The sequence below is a fragment of the Augochlora pura genome, chromosome 7, assembly GCF_028453695.1.
Source record: "Augochlora pura isolate Apur16 chromosome 7, APUR_v2.2.1, whole genome shotgun sequence".
Lineage (NCBI taxonomy): Eukaryota > Metazoa > Arthropoda > Insecta > Hymenoptera > Halictidae > Augochlora > Augochlora pura.
The window spans coordinates 11341318-11362647 of NC_135778.1; the positions used below are offsets into that span (position 1 = coordinate 11341318).

Below are 21330 nucleotides of genomic sequence, written 5' to 3' on the forward strand. Positions count from 1 at the left end.
CGTATAATTTACAAAGTTGTTCGATTGCTGGACAGATTTTGAATCTGACAGACAGTCGTGTATGGCCGTATGCGGTCGTGTACATTGGAGATTGGTGCCTGCTAGGAGCCACGTAACCACAACACTATTGTTAAAATCCTTTACACTCTATCAAAGTATGACATTTTTTGCTGCTTAAATAAGACGAAATAACAAAATATCTTATAGCTTTTATGTTTAACAACGAAATGTTTCAATTAGAGATATAACATTATGCTATTTGTCGAAAGGTGACGACCACGAAAATCTACAAAACAAAAAATAGTCTTCCATACTTTATTACATTATTCATTTAATCGAACAAATTTCTACAATCAAAATGAATTTAAGGAATGTTAAAGATAAATTAAAGGATGAAACGTTGGATCTTAGTTTATGCGACCTGAAAGAAGTGCCTGTTCGAGAAATTGTAAGTAAATTCAATTAGTGTACACAGATGGAAAGTAATAAAACAAATCATTAAATAATCTATGAATTCTTATGTTGCAGGCTACTGTCAAGAAAGCAACACATTTAGATTTATCAAATAATTTATTAGTTTCCTTGCCTGTAAGTATTGGTATCCACAGATATGATTTCTTAACATACAGTAGTTTTCATCAATGATCATTTGTTTCAGAATACTTTTGTTACTCTTAAGCAAATAGTTAAGTTGGATCTCAGTAGAAACATGTTAACAGAGATTCCTGAGAATTTTGGAGAACTGAAACTACTGCGGCATTTAGATCTATATGCGAATCAGGTAAATTCAACATGATATAACTATTTAGTAGTTTATCGATACTAAATAGAATTATTTTATAGATAAGCAGATTACCACTTAGCTTGAGTGAATTGAAGAATTTAAGATGGTTGGATTTGAAGGAGAATCCTTTAACTCCAGCAGTAGCTAGCATAGCTGGTCCCTGCAGCAATTTAAGCGAATGTCAAGCCTGTGCCCGTAATGTCGTCATGTATCTGTCAAGTGTCAAACTCAAAATTGAAGAAGAAAAGCTACAAAGATTAAACGCTGTCACAAGTAATATTTCTCAACAGCAATACAAAATTTGAAATCTTTTAACACTGTTTTGCAAATATCTATAACGTTTTCATTGTTAATAGGTGCAGAAAACGATAGTTTACTGCTAAAGAAAGTTGGAAAAAAGAAAAAGAAGAAACTGGCAGGGAAAGACAATAAAGAAAGCTTAGATAAAAGTAGACATTGGTCTTCGAGCGATGGGTTGCAAATAGAAACAAATAAAATTGAATTACCGGCAAAGATAGAAAATAATCTGTACACTGGTAAAAAATCTGCAACTAAAGGTGAATATGTTTTTCGGTCGATTTCATTCTACTACCTTTATGTTTATAGCTGCAATAATTCTAATGAAATCTTAACGTTTTTCAGGCAAATCCACGATCGTACGACTTTTCCTTTTGAGTTTTATTATTGGTATCCTAATGATTGTAGTGCTACCAATGTATTCGGAGCAATGCGATGCACTCGTAAACTATGCAGAAAGGAATACTGGTATGCCTTTGAAAGTGTTTCAGAAACAGAGTATTGATATGTATCATTCTTTTATACGAACTGCAATCATCTGGACCGAAAGCATTTATAAAGATTTGTACCATGTGTATGAAAACAGCTTCAGAGAAGATGTTGGCGATCTACCAAGTAAATAAATTGACATCGCTTATCTCAAGCTGAACAAGTTACAAGGTCGATACATAAACTTTTGTCTTAAAACATGTAGTATCGTTCATACTATTATCATCATTATCATTCACATTATCATCACCATTATGACTATTATTATCATTATATGAATTAAGGATTCCGTTATTTATTATAAAAAATGAAAAACAATTACATATACGAAAAGCTTTCGTTTAACAGAACAGTTTCTTTTTACCGAAAACATGTATATGTATATATTAGTCTTGAATCTTTGGTCCGCATAGATCTTCGATACGATTCTCATTAAAAATGAGAAGATTTGAAGCGATTGCACCTACATATGGCGATCATAGAATCGAATTGTTACCGTTACGCGTTATCCGTAGCATTCATTCTGTTGGACAGTGACGTTGACGTCGTTTTAACGGATGTCTTACCAAGAGAGTTCTCCATTTTGCTGATTAATTTCTTAAAAGAGTTCATTCGAGTCTGAGCTAAATCGTCTACGGGTTCCGTTCCATTCGAATTCTGATTCGTTTCTTCAGTCGTAACAGGATCTGCCGGTTTCGACCTTTTTCCACCAACGAATCGATTCCAGGATTTTTTCTCCAAACTAACTTGTACTCTCGGAGTTTGCTCGCTATCTCTGCTGCTTCGAAATTCTTTTCGTCGAGCCGTAAATTCCGCGAGTATAGCAATGTCGTCATAGAGTTCCTCCTGTTGATCGGCGGGGTATTCACGGTGATTCGAGTTCGGACGAGGCGTTTGATAGTGTTCGATTTCTTTCAACGATGCTTGGGATTTAGGCCGGTCGATACTGTCGCCTGGTACGGAGGTGTCGAGTTTCCGTCGAACAGACTCTCCGACGTGATTCGATTTCCCAGAGGATTCCTAATAATTGATTAAAAAAAAAAGAATAAAGAAAGAAACGGTTACACATCAATAATGGAAAAGTAACAAATGGAAGAGCTTCCTCACCATGACACGGTGTAGTTGCCATTTGTCTTGCACTTCGTAGTTTCTTCGATAGGAGCTAACATCATCGTAAAGTCCTTCTTGAATGGTCGCGATTGTTTCCTCGACAGGAGGAGGGTGTGCGTAAATCGGTTTAGGCGGAGGTGGGAAATTGTACTCTGATTCATTTTTTTCTTTTTCTTCTTTTCTCTTCTCTTGTTCCGAAAGCATAGTTCGTTTAATTTGTTGAGAATCGATCAAATCGCTTACGTCGTCGTAGGTGGATAAGCGTTCGTTGTCTACGGTTGACAATGCTACAACTTTGCCTTTCGTTTTTTTTTCGGTTTTTCGCGGGGATTCCTTCAGGCTTCGCATACGATCTAGAAAAGACTTCTTCTGTGGCGACTTCGTTGGTTCTTCCACTTTATGAGCTGTTGGTCGTCGCAGTACTGGTTTCGACAATAGACTCTGTGTATACAGAAATTTAATTATTAACTCATCGAAATCATTTAAGGTTACACTAGGAAACATAATTACCTCGACGTCGTCGTAAGACTCGTCTTGTCCATTGATATGCATACCGTTATCGTTGGTTGGCGCGGATACAAGAGAGCCAGCAGCGCTACCGGTGTCGTTCTTATTTTCTAAATTTTTCTTCGGTTTTCCACCCAACGTACTTGAATCTTTTTTACTTGAAGTAACACCGTTGCAAATTGAAAGTTGATTACTTTTTGTATCGTTGGTGTCAATATCGTCGATCGTGTTTTTAGCGGGTCCTACGTTACCGTAGCATGGTTTGTCTGTCGTTGTTTTATTCCTGAAATCTTCGATTTTATGATAGATCTCGTCCTCTTCTTCGTCTTGTGGCACATAGGATGGGGAGTTTGACGAACGGCTGACAGGTAGCGACGGCAGTCTTCGTGGAATTCGCGCAGGTAATGGAGGGCCAGAGAAAAGTACAGGAGCAGCAGGAACAGAAGTAGACATCGGTGAAGAAGGAAAATTGGTGAGATCTGCTTGAGTGTTCTTTGATGACTCGGTCAGTTGTTCGTCGGCATTGGTAGCGGCAAAGCATCCATCGATTTCCGACTCCTGTCCGTCGATGCTGAAGCATCCAACGTCTTGGTATTGTTCTTCTTTGTGATCGGGTTCGAGACTTAGGCTCGAGCGAGCTTTGACTTCCGGAGGGACGGAAATGGAAACTTTTGTAAGTTCCGTGATTTCATCTCTTCCGTTGATGTTCAATTCACAGATCTTAGCTACCCACTGTTCCATGTCCTTTGGAGTCCTGGCAACAAACTGAAACAATCACGATCAATGACAGAAAGAATTCTACTATACTTTACATGTATGTTGGTATTCATCTACTTTATCATTTCGAAGGTGGGAGGTCGTTCACCTGGTAGGTCCTACTGCCGGGGCAAAAAATTTCGAAGGTGGATTCGCTTCTTCGTTGATCTGCATTTGGTGCAGCCCGGGCCATGTAATTATGAAGAGATAAAATCATATGCGGCCGATTGTCTCGATCGTTTCCATAGATCAGTAGATGCGATCCTAACATAGCTACAGCACACAGGAGTCAATTGTTACAATTCCGTTTCCTTTTATATTCTCGATCGAATCACTTACCAACCCAGCACATTCGATACGGTTCAAAGAGGAACAGAATTTTTCCATCCTTCCTGTAAAGTGGACCGCATTTTCGACATTTATCTTTGGTTTCGACTGCTGGAATATTGGCGTAAAACTCTATCAGTGCATTCTCAATCTTCTCATCTTTGTCCCGGGAGGGAAGGGGCGAGGGAACAGTGGAGGCGGTAGCCACAGCAGCCGCATGATTCGCTTCGACCGTTTGGAAACTCTCGTAATAATCGTGTTGCTGCTTTTGTTTCTGTGGCTCCTCCGCGCCTACGTATTCCTCGAGTTCGCCTTCATTTTCGATAGCCGGCATCAAACCTTTCGGCGCGACTGGAGTCATATTCAAGTACGGTTCGGGAGAGGATCGAATACCAATTTTCTTGATCATGAAAGTTGTCAAAGACTGCTTCGAACGTGTGAGCAGATTGTTCCGAAGATTCTCCAATGTGACCGGAAGCTTGATTTCATGCAGGCATTCCAAAAATTGGACTAATTCTGCGAACACGGGCATTACCTCTTTTACATTTCGAAATTTAAGTGCATGCGTAATCGTTCTTTTCACGAGTGACATCAATTTTCTCGATCATTTTCGATTATCTGTATTCGATCGGCACTGAGACTACACAGGTGATAAGTCGTTACTATTGCCATTATCATTTATTATTTAAGAATTAAGGGATCGATTAATAATATAATTAAATACGAAAGTTCGTATAAGAATATATAAAGTTTTCTATGGGGCTCGGTGTAATGAAGTTTATGGGATCCTAGAATTTCCATAGGTATATGTAATTTATAATTTGACTCCCTTAAACTACATATGTATTTACAGGAAAAGATATCGGGACACTTACCTCGGAGTATTCCGGTAAGCTCACGATCGAAATCCATGGTCACGTGTTTTGTTTGAATGGTTTGCATAATCGTTGCGACAATTATACGCGGTAGAATGTGAAATCGGTCGATATTTGCCAAACAAAATTAAATGATTTTTCTGGAAAAAGTCCGTGTCAGACAGTTACGATTGCTCATCGAGTGTGCTATAATCGTGCAGGATGCGGTGACAGATACGCGGCCGATAAGAAAACATTCTATGCATAAAGCGTCACGGAAGACGCATCGAATAAACGATGTAATTACGCGTCGAATCGTTGGCGCAGCACTTTTACTTTCAGAAAGCGTTCGCGCGGCACGATATATAATCGATTCTTTCGACTACTCTTGACGACGGAGCGGATTTTCATCTCAGGGCGTGACGTCCAATCAAGTCGCAAAAACATCACAATGAGATTAGAATTTCCATGATTCGATACTTTCGAATTTCATCCACTGCACTAATTGTTCACTGAGTGTTCTCGATTTTCGTTTTCGTTGGTACAAATGATTGATGGTCGACGCCGCAAAGAGAAGGCAACTGGTAAGAATGCTCCTGTCTCGTTAAAATTCAAGTAGCACCGCGGTGCCGTGGCACGTGGGAGCAGCGGAAGACGATTCGAGTCGTAACGAGTCGCGTCGCGTCGAATCGCGTCGAGTTCACTCGACCGACTCCCGCAAAGAATGTTGTCGTCGCTGTTACTCCTGCTCGATATTTATGATTTCACTGTCTCGCCTATTGCACTAACTGAGGGTTGACTCACTCTCTGTTCGGACGTATTTCTCTTCGCGACGATGATTCCTCTCTTTCTCTCGAAGGCTTGGTCGCGACCGCTCGTGCTCACGTAATCCGAAGCGACGTTTTAATTGATCATTCCAATTGACGGACTCAGGAGACCACCGAGAAACAAACAGGCAGTTTGCATTCCATACATTGCGTGCGCTTCGGAGATCTTTTAAAACACTCGAGCAAACCAACTCTCAGTTGCAGTAGAGAAAAGATTTATTAATCATATAATACTGTCTCGACGAATCATCGAGTATCAATGAGTTTGCCAAGGAACTTTGCCTCGCACCTTCTCTAATGGTTTCACATATAAGTGCGTCCCGATTTCCGCCAACTCCGGCGGCGGATCGGCTTTGGCCGCTTCCAATTCTTGGTCCACTTCTTTCCACGTAGTCTTCCGCAACTCCTGCTTCGAAAGGGAAAACAAATTGATGATGCTGTGGTGCTGAACAGCAGCTAACAAGTATACAAATTAGAGAACGAAAAATACTCGCTTCGACCTCCTGTTCGGTTTTCAAGCCACTTTGAACGACCAGCTTGCCTAGGTTCGTAATTGGATCTGCTTCTGTCTGAATTTGCTTAACTTCGTCTCTGCTGCGGTAAGAGATCCCCGGGTCGCTCATGCTGTGCCCGTAATATCGATACGTATCCATTTCTAGAATGATCGGACCGTTTCGAAGGGCGTAGTCTCCGGCGAATTTCACCGCTTCGCGTACGTCAAGTATATGCATACCGTCCACCTGAATGGGAAATGGTGTTTACGATCACGCGATTTCAAGGAGTTGTGCCGCGAACCGATCGAGATACCTTTACACCTGGAATCAAATCTCCCCTCGTGTAAAACGCTGTGTTCGCTGAGTGCCGATGCACCGCTGTTCCCATCGCGTACTGATTGTTCTCGCAAATATAGACCACCGGCAGGTTCCAAAGTTTTGACATATTATACGCCTCATAGATCTGACCCTGGGAAGCGGCACCGTCGCCATAGAGCACCCACGCGACTCCTCCGCTGCCTTCGTACTTGTGTGCGAACGCCAATCCAACGCCGATCGGCACCTGGCCGCCGACGATCCCATCTCCGCCGTAGAATCTTGGCGCGTACATGTGCATCGAACCACCTTTACCTTCCGAAGCTCCGGTTCGTCGACCCATCAACTCCGCGAGAATTTGTCGCGCCGTCAAACCGAAACATACCCCGAAACCGTGACATCTGTAAGCTGTTATCAGACTATCGGATTCTTTCATCGCCATCTTCATCCCCACGGCTACCGCCTCCTGTAAACCGCTTTACATTGCACCGCTCTACTTGACTCTGCTTGACTCGGATTCGGACCCAGTCGAGTTATATGTATAGTCGAAGTTACCCGTATCAATTGGTAACCATTTACCTGACCTGAATACAAATGGAGGAAACCATTGATCATCCGAGTTCTATACAATTCCGCACACTTGTTCTCCATCCGTCTGATATAGTTCATCGTTTTCAACGCGTAAATCGCTTCCTCTTCGGTCATCGTCGCCTTCGTTGACGGTCCACTCTCCAATCGATACAGCTCGTATTTCTGTAGGAATAATAAATCTCTCGAGTTGTATTTTCTTTTCGAACTGTTACGATTTTAGGGACATTACCGGATTGGCAGTAATTTCTTTCGCCATTCCCCGAGAAGGAGACAAAGAGAGACGTCGAAGATTCGCACAACATTGGAACGATCGGAAATGATGCATTTTTGGTTCAAGGCTCCTTTAGGTAACCAACTGCTTGATGCGAATCGGCCGCGTATTTATCGATCGAGCGTTCGTCCACTGATCCTACATCGCGTGATTCAACGACTCTTCTGTCAGTTTTTTTTTAGAAGAAACCTAGAAACGAGTCTTGTGCTCCCTGTTGTATCCTTCGATGCGAGACATTCTTCGCCTTTGGCTCACGCGAATTTAGCTACGACACTTGACTCCGATCATATAATATTTTATCCTACGTTTCTCTCTCTTGGACACACACTTTCTCTTTTCCTCCTTCTCACCTATTTTTCACTATCCAAATCCTAATAAATATCTAGCTTATCGAAAATGCTACCGTCGCAAATCGTAACACTTGTGCAGGCGACATCGAGTTATCGTCACACGAACAGAAGGTAGAGACACGAATATTAGAAGATTCCACGCAACGCTGGCTGCGTTTAGTTGTCTATAACTCGCCAACCTTTTGAAATAATGAGAATTGTACCTAAAAAAAGTGCGCTTGTTCCGAATACATCTCGTCCGGTCCGACGTAACGAGGAATCTGATGCAAGTTTAGAGAGTTAATAAAGTTACACGCACAATTGTAGTAATGTCCTTTATTTGATCGTATCAGGTATCAGATTTCGGAGATCGACGAGGAGAAACGTGAACCTTACGACAATTTTGTCGAGCCGATTTTGTCGATTTCTTGGGCACCGATCGACATTGTTCTTCGACAGTTTTGTCTTCACTTTCTTCCGCTTCGTTCAACGGAATGGGTTGCAATGCTCGGGCCAGAATCGGTGGCCTCAAAACAGTTTTCAACGAGACGGCGCGCTCCATTTCACCTCTACGCCAGAGAAAAACGGACGCTTCGAAGTACTTAATCTTTACATGTATACACGATTACCGTTACCGTTTCGAGAAGCGAACAGCATCTAGTTTTGACCACTCGCACGACCTCAGACTTGACTTCGGGGTTTCCTTCGCATTGGACGTTGATTCTTGCCAGGATGCATCAATTTCCGAACAAGCCGAATACAGCGAATACATTGCACGCAACTCCTGCTAGACCGTAATCCGCAAAAGCGTGATCGTGATCGATTCGTTTGGTACGATTACTTGCCTTTTTCTTTAAAAGAGACGTTTCGCTGCGAATATTCGTGTAATGCAAGTTGTCGGCCGTGGTCTCCTTGTTCCGGTGACAGTGAACACGCGGAACTGTCCCTTTCTCGTCCACTGGAGAACCTTTCGCTGCCACCATCTGCCAATGTACGTAAAACATTGACAGGAAGTCACAGTACATGCAACAACAATTCTCGTCTCGACTCTGAATCGAAAATTGAATCGTCGCACTCGCGCCCCTTTACCGGCAAATACGAAATTTCTAAACGCGACAGAACAGAATTTAAAACGTGACTTCCGGTCGTGATAGTCGCATTCGATCGTTCAGTCAACTAAATGTCTTCGAGAGAAACGTTTACGAGCGTGGTTGCATTCTTCATCCTGTAACCGTAATGTCCGCGAGCCTGTGTTGTGCGTACCCATGGATTGTTTTTTTCGTACATAGCTCGCAGCCGCTCCTGCCGAGGACACACCGGATGTTCATTCAAGGTTCTCATCAAAGAGCAATGGGTATGCGCGATCAAACGGTCCAGCTCGATCTGTCGGGACAAAAGATCAAATGATCCGAGTCGTATCAAAGTTGTTCCACGAATACGAGTCTTTCGAAATGCAATAACTCTGTTGCCCTTGTACAAGACGAATACCTTCTCGGAACGACGTTTGGTTCGTTTGCGAGGATTAACGTGCAAAGATAATCCAGTTTGATCGGTCACGACAGGCTCGCGTTTTTTTTCTCGCCGTTCGCGTTCGTTCGGATCGCCGAACAAACCCTTCGATTCCGCCACTTTGATCATAAACAACGAGTCGAATTGCATCATCTCCTTCCTCTTGATCACCGCGAGGAAGCATCCTGGATCTAACACGTCGCTAATGTTCTTCCCGTAAATATCGTCGATAGTACCTACCTCGAAGAGATCGCTGTCCGGAACCTTAGAATTCGATCGAAACGTTTGAATCGATTGCGCAACAGGAACCAGTTGCGGACTACAACCATTTCAATGCATATTTTGTTCATAAAGGAAAAGCTTACAACAACATTTCGGAGAATCTTATCGTCGTTCCTCTCATCGTTCAAATGCTCTAATTTGTCGGCATTTAACTCGCCGCGAAACTCTCCCCCCTCTTTCTGCAGCTTCTTCTTCGACTGAAAGGAAACACTATGCAGAACCACTCGAAGACGAATTCTGTCGAAAAGGAGGAGAAGTGGGAGTGATCTTACCGGTTGATCACGGACGTGTCTCGCCATGGCCATTCGATTGGCGTAATCGACTACTCGTCGAATCATTTCTGTAGTCTCCGAAGGTAAAACCGTGTGCGCTTCGTATAGAACGAACTGTACGTTGGGTCTAGTCAACGCATACTTCAAAGTTGCCATTTGATCGGCCAAGTGAGCGCACGGTGGTTCGATCTCGCGACCGATTTCGCTGTCGTCATTGTCGTCTACCGCGACACAGGCTTCCGTCAGCGATTCGAGAAGTTCGGCGTCACCACCGCGAGCCACGGCTAGATCGACGATGTCTCGGACCCCGGTATAACTGCACGGCGGAATCGCCAGAACCACAGTAGCTCTGTCCAGTTCGGCCGTCGCTGGGGGCGATATGTATCTATACGAAGCGAAATTCTTCAGTTGAAAATAGATGTAAGGAAAAATCAAACGGTGAGTATACTTTTCGGAAAACACGCGACATCTTTGCGAGGTGACTCCGAGTCCGTTCAAATATGTCTCGTACTCGGCAAGACGTTCACCAACTCCAAATGCTAGCAATCGACCAGCGTCTTGGATGTCTTGCAGCAATTCGACCAAATAGCCGGTGTGTCGAGGCGCTAAGGGATGTGTCAGAACTACCGGTCCGCAAAACCGACCGACACGAATCGCTTGAGCCAGAGCAGCCGCCCCCAAGCACAAAGATCTCTCCTATTCAATATCGAATTGTAGAACATATTCAAAAAAGGTATCAGCATATTAAATGAAATTGTTGGTCACCCTATAGAATATAGAATGTTTTCGTCTACCTTGGTACCCACCAGGAAAACAAACCGATGATCGTGAACCAGACTCGAACGAGCCAAAGTTTCGCGCGCCCTCTCTCGCAGTTCGATCATCTTCGGACAAATCGGATCGAACAGGTAACCGTTGTCGCTGAGCTTCGACGCGCCTTCGCTTTCGCAGAGGACCAAATTCAATTTGGACATCTCGTTGAGGAATTCTTCTTTGTTGGTAAACTTGTTGGAGTTTATCCATCCGGAAGCAAGCGCGGCAGCCTCGGCTTGTTCACCCCAAGCTACGCCTTCGATATCCCGCAAACGCGTTGGCAGCAGCTCGTCTTCGCGTCGCGTTTCCAACACCACGGGTACACATTATCTTGTCACGGTACGGATCATCGTATATGATAGTCTAAGTACGATACAGGCATGCACGCGACTCTAGTGCCTTTTTTTATTCATACTTGCATCATTGCCCGGCAAAACTCCCAAAAAATCACCTAAAGCAAAACTATTTGTGCTATTCACCGAGACTTAGAGCCGAACCGCGAATACGCTGGCGCGAAAGGCTCGCGGCGAGATGGGTTTTCGCCTCCAACAAAGCTCCTTCGATGTCCATCAATCCGGCAGTCTGGATCGACAAACAAAGAAACGAAGGTGAAATAGAAAATGATACATGCGCTGTCGTCGATTTTACCTGAAAAATCTTTTCGCGCTCCTCGACGCCATCAATCTCGCCACGACTCGAAAATTTCCTTCCTTGCATGTCGTACAGCAACAACCATACGATTTTTCGTCGTTGTTTCAACTCGTCGTTGCATCGCCAGAATCCCACTTCCTTCAGAGCTCGGCAAAAAATCTTTTTGTCTGCGAAGGTGTGCCATGAAAAGACGAAACGCGAACGAAACTTAACAAATTCGAAATTATTCCGTGGCGATTGATTTGAGGAACGTGAACTTACACCTTAGAACATCGTAAACGAGTCCAAATACTCGACGCATCTCAGCTTCGTCAGAATATACGAGAGACTCCGATTCTTTCCGAAGCACTTTTGCGGCCAAAACTATGTCGTTGACGCGCCATCCCGGCTTCGCGCAGGCTTCCGTCATCGAACGACCAATGCTCATTCTCGATCCTGTTCCGGATCCTGTTCTCGATCCTGTTCCTGAATACGTCCTTGAGAATATCGATCCTTCCATTTCATCAATCTTGCAAGTTTCTCCATCTGTTTTAACCGCCGAGGATCCAAGAATTCGTGGCTCCCATTCCCAATAACCAGGTGCACAAGATTTTTCCACCGTTTCTCGCTTTCTGTCATCGTTCTGTGCTTCTTCCTTCTCTTTCGTCTTCTCTAATTCCAAAGACAGCTCAGTCTCGGAAACCCTTTTTCGTCGTAGCAACAACCTCGTTAATTTTCACGATACCGTTTAATCGATCACGATCGTGAACCATTCGATAACCATTACATACTTACACCTTCATTATTTTCAGCCTGGACGTAGATTAATACAAATCATCCCGATTATAACAAGAGACAATGCAGCAATTCGTATCAAAGGAAACGAAAGGAAATCTCGTAAACGGAAGTAGAAAGTAACGTTTCATTGCTATACAAAGGTATGACACCGTGTCGACAAAGATAAAACGGATCTCGGCTATCAACGAAGGCAACTACTCGAAAGTTCAGACGATCACCGATGTCGAGACTTCGAGATTCTACGGTACACACAGCCAAAGCAAAAGAGATTCGAATTACCTGTTGGTCGTGATCTCCTTATCGCATGCTCTTTGCAACTCAACCAATCCGTAGTAAACGCGTTGTCGCCAATCTTCGTTACTCGGCAATATCAATTCCTCAGCTTCCTTGTTTAATTTTTCATCACGAAGTTGTCCTCGGATCGACGTCCACCTTTTGAAAGCAAGTTGCAAAATCTTGACATAGTCTCCAAGTTTGTCACTACCGATTCGATCGGAAACTTCATTATCTCTTTGTGTTTCTGCCATTCTTTGAGATTCGCAATCTCGATTCTCCACCATAATTTCGTTGATTCTTTCCTAAATTCTGAACAATTACGAGAAACTGTAAATCGGTTTTCTATTATCTGGATTGAGCAAGATTACTATGCCCGTGTCGAGAGTATGCGCACATACTCACTATGGTACCGTTGCGCTTGTCCGAACACCGGAGACTGCGAGCTTGCTACTTGCTACCTTCTTCCCTTTCCGAACTCCTAAAGCGACCGAAAGTAGGGTTCTACTTCCAATCTTACGTTCGTCGCAACGTCGCGTGTTCCGGTAACATCTTCGACGAAATCACGATCAACCGTCTGTTCGTGGTCAGCCTAGATCTATCCAACGAGCACGGTAACTCGGGCTCCCGAAGTCGTTGCATTATCTTATGTTACGTGTCTCGTTCGTGCTATACGTCATTTATTCGTACAATTGCATTTTGTAATATGCATATCGTCGACGGGACGGATGCGGCAAAACGTATCGCTAACCGCAGGCGAAATTTAACGCTCGTCCTACCTTGAATCGCTCTTATCGAATAAAATTATCGAACCGCGTTACTATTTTTATAGAAAACTAAAAATGATTGACGATCAACAAGATTACTTAATAAACTGCCTTCGGTGTTTTGGGGGTTATTGACTGCTCATTTTTATGCACAATATTTGACAATTCAAATCATAAATGAACATTAGTGTTGTGGTGGACATAGAACTTATTTAAATCAATCACGCAATAGTTTATATCGTTATTTTACACGATTTTATCGCACCTGGACGTATTTTACTTTACTTAACTTATAACATGAGACTAAAAGATAGGTTTAGAAAGAGTATAACGTTAAATGATATATTTCTTTGTTGCGTCAAATTTTTAGTACAAGAATACAAATTTCCAATGTCAACTTCATGTTTATCGGTATCTCAGATATACTCTTTGGTTAGTATATTAGTAAGCATTTGCAACTATAATGTTAGTCGTTTCTTGATAGCACGTGTAGTCCTTTTGTCGTTGCGATGTTCTCTTATTCAGTTTGGTATTGCTTAATTCAATTCATACCTTTGTACTTGCTGAACAAATTGTACAAGACCCGCAACGTTGATTTTAAATCTAGATTTACAATGTCTGTGAACAAAATGCAATAGCTTTATTCGTGATATGTCCTCGTGAAAAAATATATGAATGTACATACCTTCTGGCCGGGCCTTTGGTTTCGGCAACCCAATATCTTGCATAATATCGAAAGCGAACGAAACATTGTGCACCTTTTGATCATGAGTTTTGGGAGTAAGATGAAAGCTACCGAGGGGCACGAAAAATCCTTCTAGAAGTCCAAGCAAAAGCGTCAGAAAAACTCCATCATGAAACTGTGTATCCAAATCTGTAACTTCCAAATGTACTTTGCTCAAATGTTTATTAGCAAAGTTGATGAGAGACTGAAAGATAGAACAACATTATAAATTGTTTGAAGGGAATACCCGTAATCAATTGTGAATGTACCTTTTTTACGACGGCTAGTTTATCCGGTGCGTGATCGAAAAGCGCATCAAAAGCATCAAGTTCACAACGCATTCCCAAATCATCGTATGTTGATGTAATTTCTTCCCTGATTGTTCTGTGTGTTAATTGGCCATCTTTTTTCCGTACGACAACAACCTGCGCAGCTACCCTTTCCGGTAATCGGACTGGGGCGCGAAATTGTCTAGCCAATCCCACTAAGAGATGTAGAATAGCAACAATGTTTTTCGAGTGTACCGATTCCACACTCCATTTGTAGGGCGGATAACGGCCCAGTACACGATTCGCGCTTGACAAAACAACTGCCAATTTTTGTTTCTGACCTTCCTCAGACTGTGTCACCTCAGGTACATCTAATTTCTCCCCAGTCAATTTCTCTGTAAATTCAATTGAATCACCTCATTTTATAATGTATTCATTCCATATCTAACTTATTCAAACACAATCAAGATGATCGTTTCAAAGTTAAGACTCGAAACATCTGCGTACCTAAAAGCTTCTGTAATACCTGTCCATCATAAAGATCTTCCGCAATATCTTTTACGATAATCCTTTGATCAGCCAGCTCATCGTTGATCCATTCAATCAACACGAATATCAACTCCTTGAGTTTTGAATCCTCCATGGACCTAGGTACCATCATCGAGCGTTCCTCGTTTTCATCTAGCGCATATTCTTCTGGTGGCATCTCAGGATTAGCCGCATATCCCGGCGAATCAATGGCATATTTTCCTTCTTCTTGTACTTCTTGCACTAAAATCAAGTAAAATTTATAAGTTTACAATTTCCATTATTACTACTTTATTAATAAATCGTATTGTAAACGATTCATGCCATATAAGGAGGTTCACTTCTCGCGCATCGAATGAACACAGACCAATGCACAAGGTTATGTAGTGATAGTAAAGAAAACGTGATATTTGCAATACCTTCTTTGATGCGTTTCTTGCGGCCCAATGTTCCAATTTTATCCCAAAAACTTTCTTCCTTTTCATCTTTTTTTGCAGAAATCGGTGGTCGCGGTGATTTAGGACGTGGTGATGCCATAATGCAACTTCAACTGTCAACTACAGTTTACTAGTACAGGAACGTCATCTCTCAAAATACCAACTTTTGACTTCACTGATCCTCTGGTTTGAGGTTTAATGCTTGATCACACATCCACATCTATGTTCAAGATTATCTGGCACCAAGAGTTGTAAACTCTACCAGGTTTACCAAGTGTCACGCCGTCACGCCCACGAATTGCATTGTTTTCTTATACAATACTCCAGAATTGATGTATAATTAGAATATTACTGGCGATTTTATACCTATAATATGTATGTAATTTTATAGAATAAAATCATAGAAACATACGTACATATGTATCCTGTCTATATGTATATATTGTACAAACGTAAACAATGTCCTTAATGCCATCTGTAATAAAATGGTGAAGCTTCTTACATATATATGCATATATATGGTAGTGCATACATATCATAAGAAGCTAAATGTTTAGTATATCACGTACAAAGATTCGAGGTTAAGTAAAAATTAAATTAATCCTCAAAATGATGTCGTTAATGGGAAATTTGGAAAATAATATTGTTCAAAGAGGTTCAAAATTCATAAAACTATCATCATTGTTTTGTACATCGACAAATACTAATACTGTTGGAGGTACTGTAATATTTTCATTCGATTTCTAGCTCGGATAGAATAATCATTTTCTCATGATATACGAAGTTTTATTGTATGATTTATTGTTTATTTTCCATTCCATACATATTTCAATTACGTTATCACATTTTTCTCCTTCTCTGTTATGTTCGCAATTGCTGATATATACATTATAGCTATTTCATTGGATTTATCATTAGTTGTGCTTCTTATTCTCATTGCATTATCGTATGTATCTTTCACAGATTTTCGAGTATTGGAAATAATGCCAAAAAGCGATTCATATTTGAAGAAAAAAGTAATGCAGCACTACCTACCAAAAGGTCCAATGAAGGAGCAAATAATGCCTACTAATCAAAATTGGCAGGCACTTTGGCCCACTGCACGTACATTTCATCCTGCAACCGTACCGCTTCCTATACGACAAGGATATAACCATAGTAGAAACCCACATCCAGATAAATACGCGAATGCGGAACTCATGAAAATTCCAAATTTTTTACATCTTACCCCACCAGCGGTTAAAGCACATTGTGAAGAATTAAAAAAATTTTGCACAGAATGGCCAAAAGGTTTAGAAACAGACGAAGCTTGCAAGAAACATTTTCCAGTTGAAATAATCTCTTCTGATTATTGCTATTCCTCTCCAACAATAAGAGAACCTCTTGCAAGAGTAGTGAGTTTAAGAGTAAAGTTATCCTCCCTACATTTAGATCATCATGCTAAAGATAAATTACTCAGGTTGACAGGAAACAGATACAACCCTGAAACGGACATATTAACGATAGTCGCAGATAGATGTCCAACCAAAAAGCAAAATTTGGATTACGTCAACTATCTTTTAACAGCACTATATCATGTATCCTGGGTAACTTACAGGCTGCTATTACAAAAATTCAATATGTAATGATCTTTTGAAAATTGTGTTGATCATGTCATTGTTTCAGAGAGTTGAACCATGGGAAAGCGAAAAAGTTGAAGCAGACATGGAGTATTATGAATGGGATAAAAGCAAAAGCCGAAATAGTTTAGTGACCATATTTTGTTGGCCAAACCCACCAACAGACTCTAATTACGAAAATATACCGCACGCGACGGAGTACAAAATTGCAGTATCAGAACTAATTAATAACGGAGAAGATCATTTCACGATCAATAAATACAAACAAGCTGTTAAGAATGTGTTAAATCTCAAGTATGAAGAAGATGTAGAATAAACGCCAATAAGTATATTGTAAACTTTCAGTGTAGTTTTCAATTTTCCTGTTACAAAAGACACAGCTATCTAAGAATTCCAAAATAAATACAATTTTATTAGATATTACCACCGCGTTTATTCACATTTCTCTTCAACATGGGTCAAGAAGTACACCGATGTTAACATCATTAATTGAACTAACAAAAGTTCAAAAATTCTCACTTTTTGTCATAACCACTATACATTTAATTCATGAAAATGTTTATTACAATTATTACTACATGTTAGAATTAATGAATTGTTACATAACACTAGAAATGAACATTATCTTCATTCACTTCATGCTCAGTCTTTTAAATCATTTATTAAAATACTGTCAACTGGACGCACTGCGTGAATTATGAAGACTCTTTTATTATAAAAATAGGCATATTACAAAATACAATTCTATTTCTTAAGACAACGTTGCTTAGGCAGTATTAAAAAAGGACTACAAGACAATGCTACACTAATAACTTTTGAACTTATATCGTGATACACATATAAACTTTTTAGCCAGTTCTCTGCATAAGTTATCTACTGGCATAAATATAAATAATTATATACATTTTGCGGTATGGTATCAATTACCTACAACCATCGTACTTGAGCTGAAGATGAAGCTGGAGCGGATCTGTAAGAATATAGAATTTTCAGTTATCAGATAAAACTTCTCTTTGCAAGCTAATGAGAGCTTCTATTTGCTATTACAAGGTCTCAGAGATATTTTGTCCTTGCCAAATATTTATAATGCACATTAGTTTGAAGTTGTACATTTTAGTGTAAAGTAATCTAATTCGTTTAAAGTACTACATTGTATTGAAATTTCTGTACTAGATGTGTTTATGGAATATGAAAAGAACAGTTTTCATACATACTTTTGCTTTCCATTTGGTTTCTGGTACGGATGTGTTGTCATTAACCCACGCCTTTCCTTTCCTCTCATTACTTTGAAGGCTGCTGCATTTGCATTCATATCCAAAATATCTTTCTTAAGTTTTTCCGCTTTCAATTTATTCAATGCAGCAATACTTCTTGCGCTCATCACAGTGTGTGATTTTTGTTCGCGTTTATTTTCTTTGCCTTTGATTACTATTGTATCTGACGTATTTCTGCACTTTGGGGATATCTTCTTTTGTTGCTTTGTTGGTGTCTTGGTACTATCTCCATGATTTTTGTCATCTAGAACCCTTTTACCCACCTTTCCCCGAATGCAGTTACTTCTATTATGTTCTTGTTCAGTATTTCCATTTGTTGTTATTGTACTTTCGTTGGAAATCATATTTGTATTATCTAACAAAGTAATAGTTTCATTATGGGGCCTATCAAAAACATCATCTGTATTGGGACTAGATGCTTGAAAAGTCGTATTTAAAGAATCTTTGGGGCATTTATCTAGATCTTGATCGTCCAACGAATATGTCATGTACATCGGTGCTTCACTTTTGAGAGGATCTACCAAATCCGATGTACTAAGGAGACAAGTCATGCTGTAAAATTGTTCTTCGTGATCAACTATTTCTGAGTCTGACCATTTGATATTTCTCACACCTTCCAACGACTTAATTACTTGTTTAAATTCATCCTGCATTGCATCTGTCATTGCCCCGTTGCTACTCATCGCATTATAATAATTTTGCAATGTTGTACTCAGCATTTTAGTTATTGAATTATTAGATTGCATCTCACATTGTTGAAGATTACTGATCTTTCGTACATGCTCGTACTGCTGTTGCAATCTAGCCTTTTCTATTTCACAGGTTCTTAAATCAATTATATTCCCAAGCTTTTCAAGTTTCTGTGATTTGATTTCAGTTTCTAAAGTTTGTAATTCTGTTTCGCAAGAACATAATTCTTTCCATGTTGCCTCTATTTGTAATCTCAAAGAGTTTCTTTGTCGTTCAAAGTATTGCAAAGACTTATTCACCCGCAATTTACCACTAGCGTTATGTTCTTCAGAACTGGTAGTGTCAATAGTAGCTGTAAGATTATGCAATCTGTCGTCCGCTGCTTTTTTGTACTGAATTCTACAACATAATATTTTATCAGCACTTTCCAAGGACAAGATCTTCTCATTTAAGGCTTTCTTTCTCTGAAGTAGTTGGTTTAATTTGTTTTCCATCTCCGGATCTACTTTTGCTTCTTTAGACGTTGATGACAGATCCACTGAACCATTTTCAAAGGCTAATAGCTTCTGCTTTAGACAACTTATTTCTTTCTTGTGTTCTTCTACCATTTTTATGTATGCGGTTACATGCATTTCGCAAGATATAATATTCTTTTTTATGTGCGTTTTTATTTTTTTTGCTCTGTCTGCATATCGCAAAGTATTATAGGTATCTTCATAACTGAAACTCGAGGGTGCAATGTTAGCTATCATAACTGTCTGGCAATTTCCACCTAAGGAATCTTTCAATAATCGTGTCAGTTTAGAGTCCCTGTAAGTTATGTGTTTAGCACCATCGGCCAAGTTGTTGATACAATTTCCAAGAGCTAATAGAGATTTATTAATGTTTGCACCTTCTTTAAGCCTTGCTCCTTTGCATCCTGTAGCAGAAGCCCTTTCAGATCCAGCCAAATCTATCATTGATAATTTGACTTGCCTTACTTGACCATCTAGTTTGTTAGTAATATTAATGTAAACTTGAAACACAGCATGGCTTCTGCTGCTTTCTTTATTTGCATCAGTAGGATGTTGAGTACGATTTTTATTACCTTTTGCTAAAAGTGATAATAATTCTTCAGCACTGTGAATACTAATTATCTTGAGACCAGCAACTATAATACCGTATCTGCCATCATCTCTTAAATGTAAAGGTCCAGAGTTATGTAAAAGATCTTGTACATTCTCATTATAAACTTCTAAATATGTTACACCTAAATTAAATTCGCGATGTTCACCTCGTTTTTCTATTTGAGAAAATAATTCTGCTACTGTCCTATATGTTATACCAGGATCTTCATTACTACCAAGCATTGTGTGTGTTTTACCAGCACCTGTGGCTCCATAAGCAAACACAGAACAATTATAACCATCCAATAAATTAGCAATTAAATCTTTAGTGCTTCCTTCGAATACGTCGTTATTGGTTGAATTCATGTTGAAGATTTTGTCGAAAATGAACTGTAATTCTTTATTTTGCTTCCTAAGGAAGTCTCTGCCCTTTTGAGCAATTCCATGATAAAAGAATGGATTCTCCTCTTCTTTCGGATCAAAGATTAACATTTTATCGTCAAAAATTTTAACTATGGTTCTACAATTTGCTTGCAGTTCACGCTCATTATGCGGTCGAACTCTTACAATTACCTTAATACTCGTTTGCGATCCAGATTGAGATTGTATGTTTAATGTTGTACTTCCACTCGTGCTCGGTTTTGTTGCCTTTATCGATAGTGGCCTTTTCGTACCCTTTATAACGTTATTCGGCGAAAATGCTTTCGCCAAGTGTTTTTTGTTAAGCATTATTGCAAGCTTCACAAATTCACATTCAATCAATCGCCATTAACCGTTGACGGCAAGACAAGTTTTGAAATTCAAAACACCGTGTGTGTACTGCGATTGTCTCTTTGAAAGCAGGTTGGCCAATCTAAAGGATACATGATACAGTAATCTCACAATTCGAGAACCATATCCGGGGACAATGCAACTCTTAAATGGAGAGAATGCAGTGAATTGCTGTGCTCTGATTGGCTGATGATTTATAGCCGAACAGTGTTCCTCTCACAGTCAGTGATAAAGAGAGATAATAGTAAATGAGCAAGACAGCCGATATCAAAACAACCCATTGAAATGAGCCACTCGGATAACCAACGTAGCTTCTTTCACTTTACTATGCTTGCGATCTTACTCTTTCCCGCATCCGTACGCTGGCGCTTCATCTAAAACACATGGCGCGATATTCATCATGTATTTTTCGTCTCGTAGGAATTCGCGAATTTGTAAATGATACTCAATACACATTGGGACATGTTTTGAATGTATGTGTTTGTAGGCAATATTTCGACAACAGATTGGTAAAAAGAATGAAATTGCATGTACGGTAGAGTGAGAGAAGCTACGTTGTTCATCGATGTTTTCATGCTCTCTTTCTCACTCGCTGTTTTCTCTCTTTTTCTTTGACT

General features: G+C 40.3%; 7 protein-coding genes across 9 annotated transcripts; 2 read left to right on the forward strand and 5 right to left on the reverse strand.

Moving 5' to 3' along the window:
• Positions 1 to 17: 17 nt before the first annotated feature.
• Positions 18 to 15447, forward strand: LOC144471940 (leucine-rich repeat-containing protein 59). 3 transcript variants are annotated; one of them, XM_078184546.1, is made up of 8 exons: positions 18 to 155; positions 270 to 448; positions 529 to 588; positions 659 to 781; positions 844 to 1057; positions 1141 to 1341; positions 1427 to 1549; positions 15314 to 15447. In XM_078184546.1, the coding sequence occupies exons 2-8, from the start codon at positions 359 to 361 to the stop codon at positions 15385 to 15387; spliced, it is 885 nt and encodes a 294-aa protein (XP_078040672.1). In that variant the 5' UTR covers positions 18 to 155; positions 270 to 358; the 3' UTR covers positions 15388 to 15447. The 3 variants fall into 3 exon arrangements, with proteins under 3 accessions (XP_078040672.1, XP_078040669.1, XP_078040671.1); XM_078184543.1 differs by lacking the exon at positions 15314 to 15447 and having other exon boundaries at positions 1427 to 1704; XM_078184545.1 differs by lacking the exon at positions 15314 to 15447 and having other exon boundaries at positions 51 to 155; positions 241 to 448; positions 1427 to 1704.
• On the reverse strand, positions 2056 to 5998 carry LOC144471938 (uncharacterized). The gene is made up of 6 exons (XM_078184541.1): positions 5146 to 5998; positions 4283 to 4786; positions 4053 to 4216; positions 3191 to 3952; positions 2678 to 3121; positions 2056 to 2590 (listed from the first exon to the last, which is right to left on the reverse strand). The coding sequence occupies exons 1-6, from the start codon at positions 5210 to 5212 to the stop codon at positions 2069 to 2071; spliced, it is 2463 nt and encodes an 820-aa protein (XP_078040667.1). The 5' UTR covers positions 5213 to 5998; the 3' UTR covers positions 2056 to 2068.
• Positions 6111 to 7546, reverse strand: LOC144471942 (pyruvate dehydrogenase E1 component subunit alpha, somatic form, mitochondrial). The gene is made up of 4 exons (XM_078184548.1): positions 7340 to 7546; positions 6759 to 7226; positions 6446 to 6691; positions 6111 to 6357 (listed from the first exon to the last, which is right to left on the reverse strand). Exons 1-4 carry the CDS (start codon positions 7463 to 7465, stop codon positions 6208 to 6210), a joined length of 990 nt encoding a protein of 329 aa, XP_078040674.1. The 5' UTR covers positions 7466 to 7546; the 3' UTR covers positions 6111 to 6207.
• Positions 8097 to 12968, reverse strand: LOC144471941 (uncharacterized). The gene is given in 13 exon segments (XM_078184547.1): positions 8097 to 8520; positions 8587 to 8723; positions 8725 to 8934; positions 9215 to 9334; positions 9440 to 9724; positions 9826 to 9939; positions 10015 to 10399; positions 10463 to 10710; positions 10821 to 11119; positions 11307 to 11409; positions 11476 to 11645; positions 11740 to 12161; positions 12535 to 12968. Coding segments are annotated over 13 exon segments (2961 nt in total). The 5' UTR covers positions 12783 to 12968; the 3' UTR covers positions 8097 to 8300.
• On the reverse strand, positions 13614 to 15376 carry Parvin (beta-parvin). Its single transcript, XM_078184542.1, has 5 exons — positions 15236 to 15376; positions 14796 to 15059; positions 14289 to 14683; positions 13981 to 14224; positions 13614 to 13913 (listed from the first exon to the last, which is right to left on the reverse strand). The coding sequence occupies exons 1-5, from the start codon at positions 15351 to 15353 to the stop codon at positions 13837 to 13839; spliced, it is 1098 nt and encodes a 365-aa protein (XP_078040668.1). The 5' UTR covers positions 15354 to 15376; the 3' UTR covers positions 13614 to 13836.
• A 318-nt stretch (positions 15448 to 15765) lies between the features above and the next one.
• Positions 15766 to 18086, forward strand: Mrps35 (mitochondrial ribosomal protein S35). The gene is made up of 3 exons (XM_078186642.1): positions 15766 to 15971; positions 16217 to 16839; positions 16919 to 18086. The coding sequence occupies exons 1-3, from the start codon at positions 15863 to 15865 to the stop codon at positions 17186 to 17188; spliced, it is 1002 nt and encodes a 333-aa protein (XP_078042768.1). The 5' UTR covers positions 15766 to 15862; the 3' UTR covers positions 17189 to 18086.
• LOC144473081 (kinesin-like protein KIF18A) lies at positions 17787 to 20671 on the reverse strand. The gene is made up of 2 exons (XM_078186641.1): positions 18087 to 20671; positions 17787 to 17842 (listed from the first exon to the last, which is right to left on the reverse strand). The coding sequence occupies exons 1-2, from the start codon at positions 20669 to 20671 to the stop codon at positions 17800 to 17802; spliced, it is 2628 nt and encodes an 875-aa protein (XP_078042767.1). The 3' UTR covers positions 17787 to 17799.
• Positions 20672 to 21330: the final 659 nt, after the last annotated feature.

Coding starts and splice junctions, on each gene's coding strand:
- LOC144471940 (XM_078184543.1), top strand. CDS start 359: ATGAATTTAAGGAATGTTAAAGATAAATTAAAGGATGAAACGTTGGAT. Junction 1,058..1,140: donor AAGATTAAACGCTGTCACAA/GTAATATTTCTC, acceptor CATTGTTAATAG/GTGCAGAAAACGATAGTTTA. Junction 1,342..1,426: donor TAAAAAATCTGCAACTAAAG/GTGAATATGTTT, acceptor AACGTTTTTCAG/GCAAATCCACGATCGTACGA.
- LOC144471938 (XM_078184541.1), bottom strand. CDS start 5,212: ATGCAAACCATTCAAACAAAACACGTGACCATGGATTTCGATCGTGAG. Junction 3,953..4,052: donor CCGGCAGTAGGACCTACCAG/GTGAACGACCTC, acceptor TGATTGTTTCAG/TTTGTTGCCAGGACTCCAAA. Junction 3,122..3,190: donor AGTCTTACGACGACGTCGAG/GTAATTATGTTT, acceptor CTGTATACACAG/AGTCTATTGTCGAAACCAGT.
- LOC144471942 (XM_078184548.1), bottom strand. CDS start 7,465: ATGACCGAAGAGGAAGCGATTTACGCGTTGAAAACGATGAACTATATC. Junction 7,227..7,339: donor TCCATTTGTATTCAGGTCAG/GTAAATGGTTAC, acceptor AGCGGTTTACAG/GAGGCGGTAGCCGTGGGGAT. Junction 6,692..6,758: donor ATTTGATTCCAGGTGTAAAG/GTATCTCGATCG, acceptor TTTCCCATTCAG/GTGGACGGTATGCATATACT.
- Parvin (XM_078184542.1), bottom strand. CDS start 15,353: ATGGCATCACCACGTCCTAAATCACCGCGACCACCGATTTCTGCAAAA. Junction 14,225..14,288: donor AACTAGCCGTCGTAAAAAAG/GTACATTCACAA, acceptor TCTATCTTTCAG/TCTCTCATCAACTTTGCTAA. Junction 13,914..13,980: donor ACCAAAGGCCCGGCCAGAAG/GTATGTACATTC, acceptor TTTTGTTCACAG/ACATTGTAAATCTAGATTTA.
- Mrps35 (XM_078186642.1), top strand. CDS start 15,863: ATGATGTCGTTAATGGGAAATTTGGAAAATAATATTGTTCAAAGAGGT. Junction 15,972..16,216: donor AAATACTAATACTGTTGGAG/GTACTGTAATAT, acceptor TATCTTTCACAG/ATTTTCGAGTATTGGAAATA. Junction 16,840..16,918: donor CACTATATCATGTATCCTGG/GTAACTTACAGG, acceptor TCATTGTTTCAG/AGAGTTGAACCATGGGAAAG.
- LOC144473081 (XM_078186641.1), bottom strand. CDS start 20,671: ATGCTTAACAAAAAACACTTGGCGAAAGCATTTTCGCCGAATAACGTT. Junction 17,843..18,086: donor AAACCAAATGGAAAGCAAAA/GTATGTATGAAA, acceptor ATATTCTTACAG/ATCCGCTCCAGCTTCATCTT.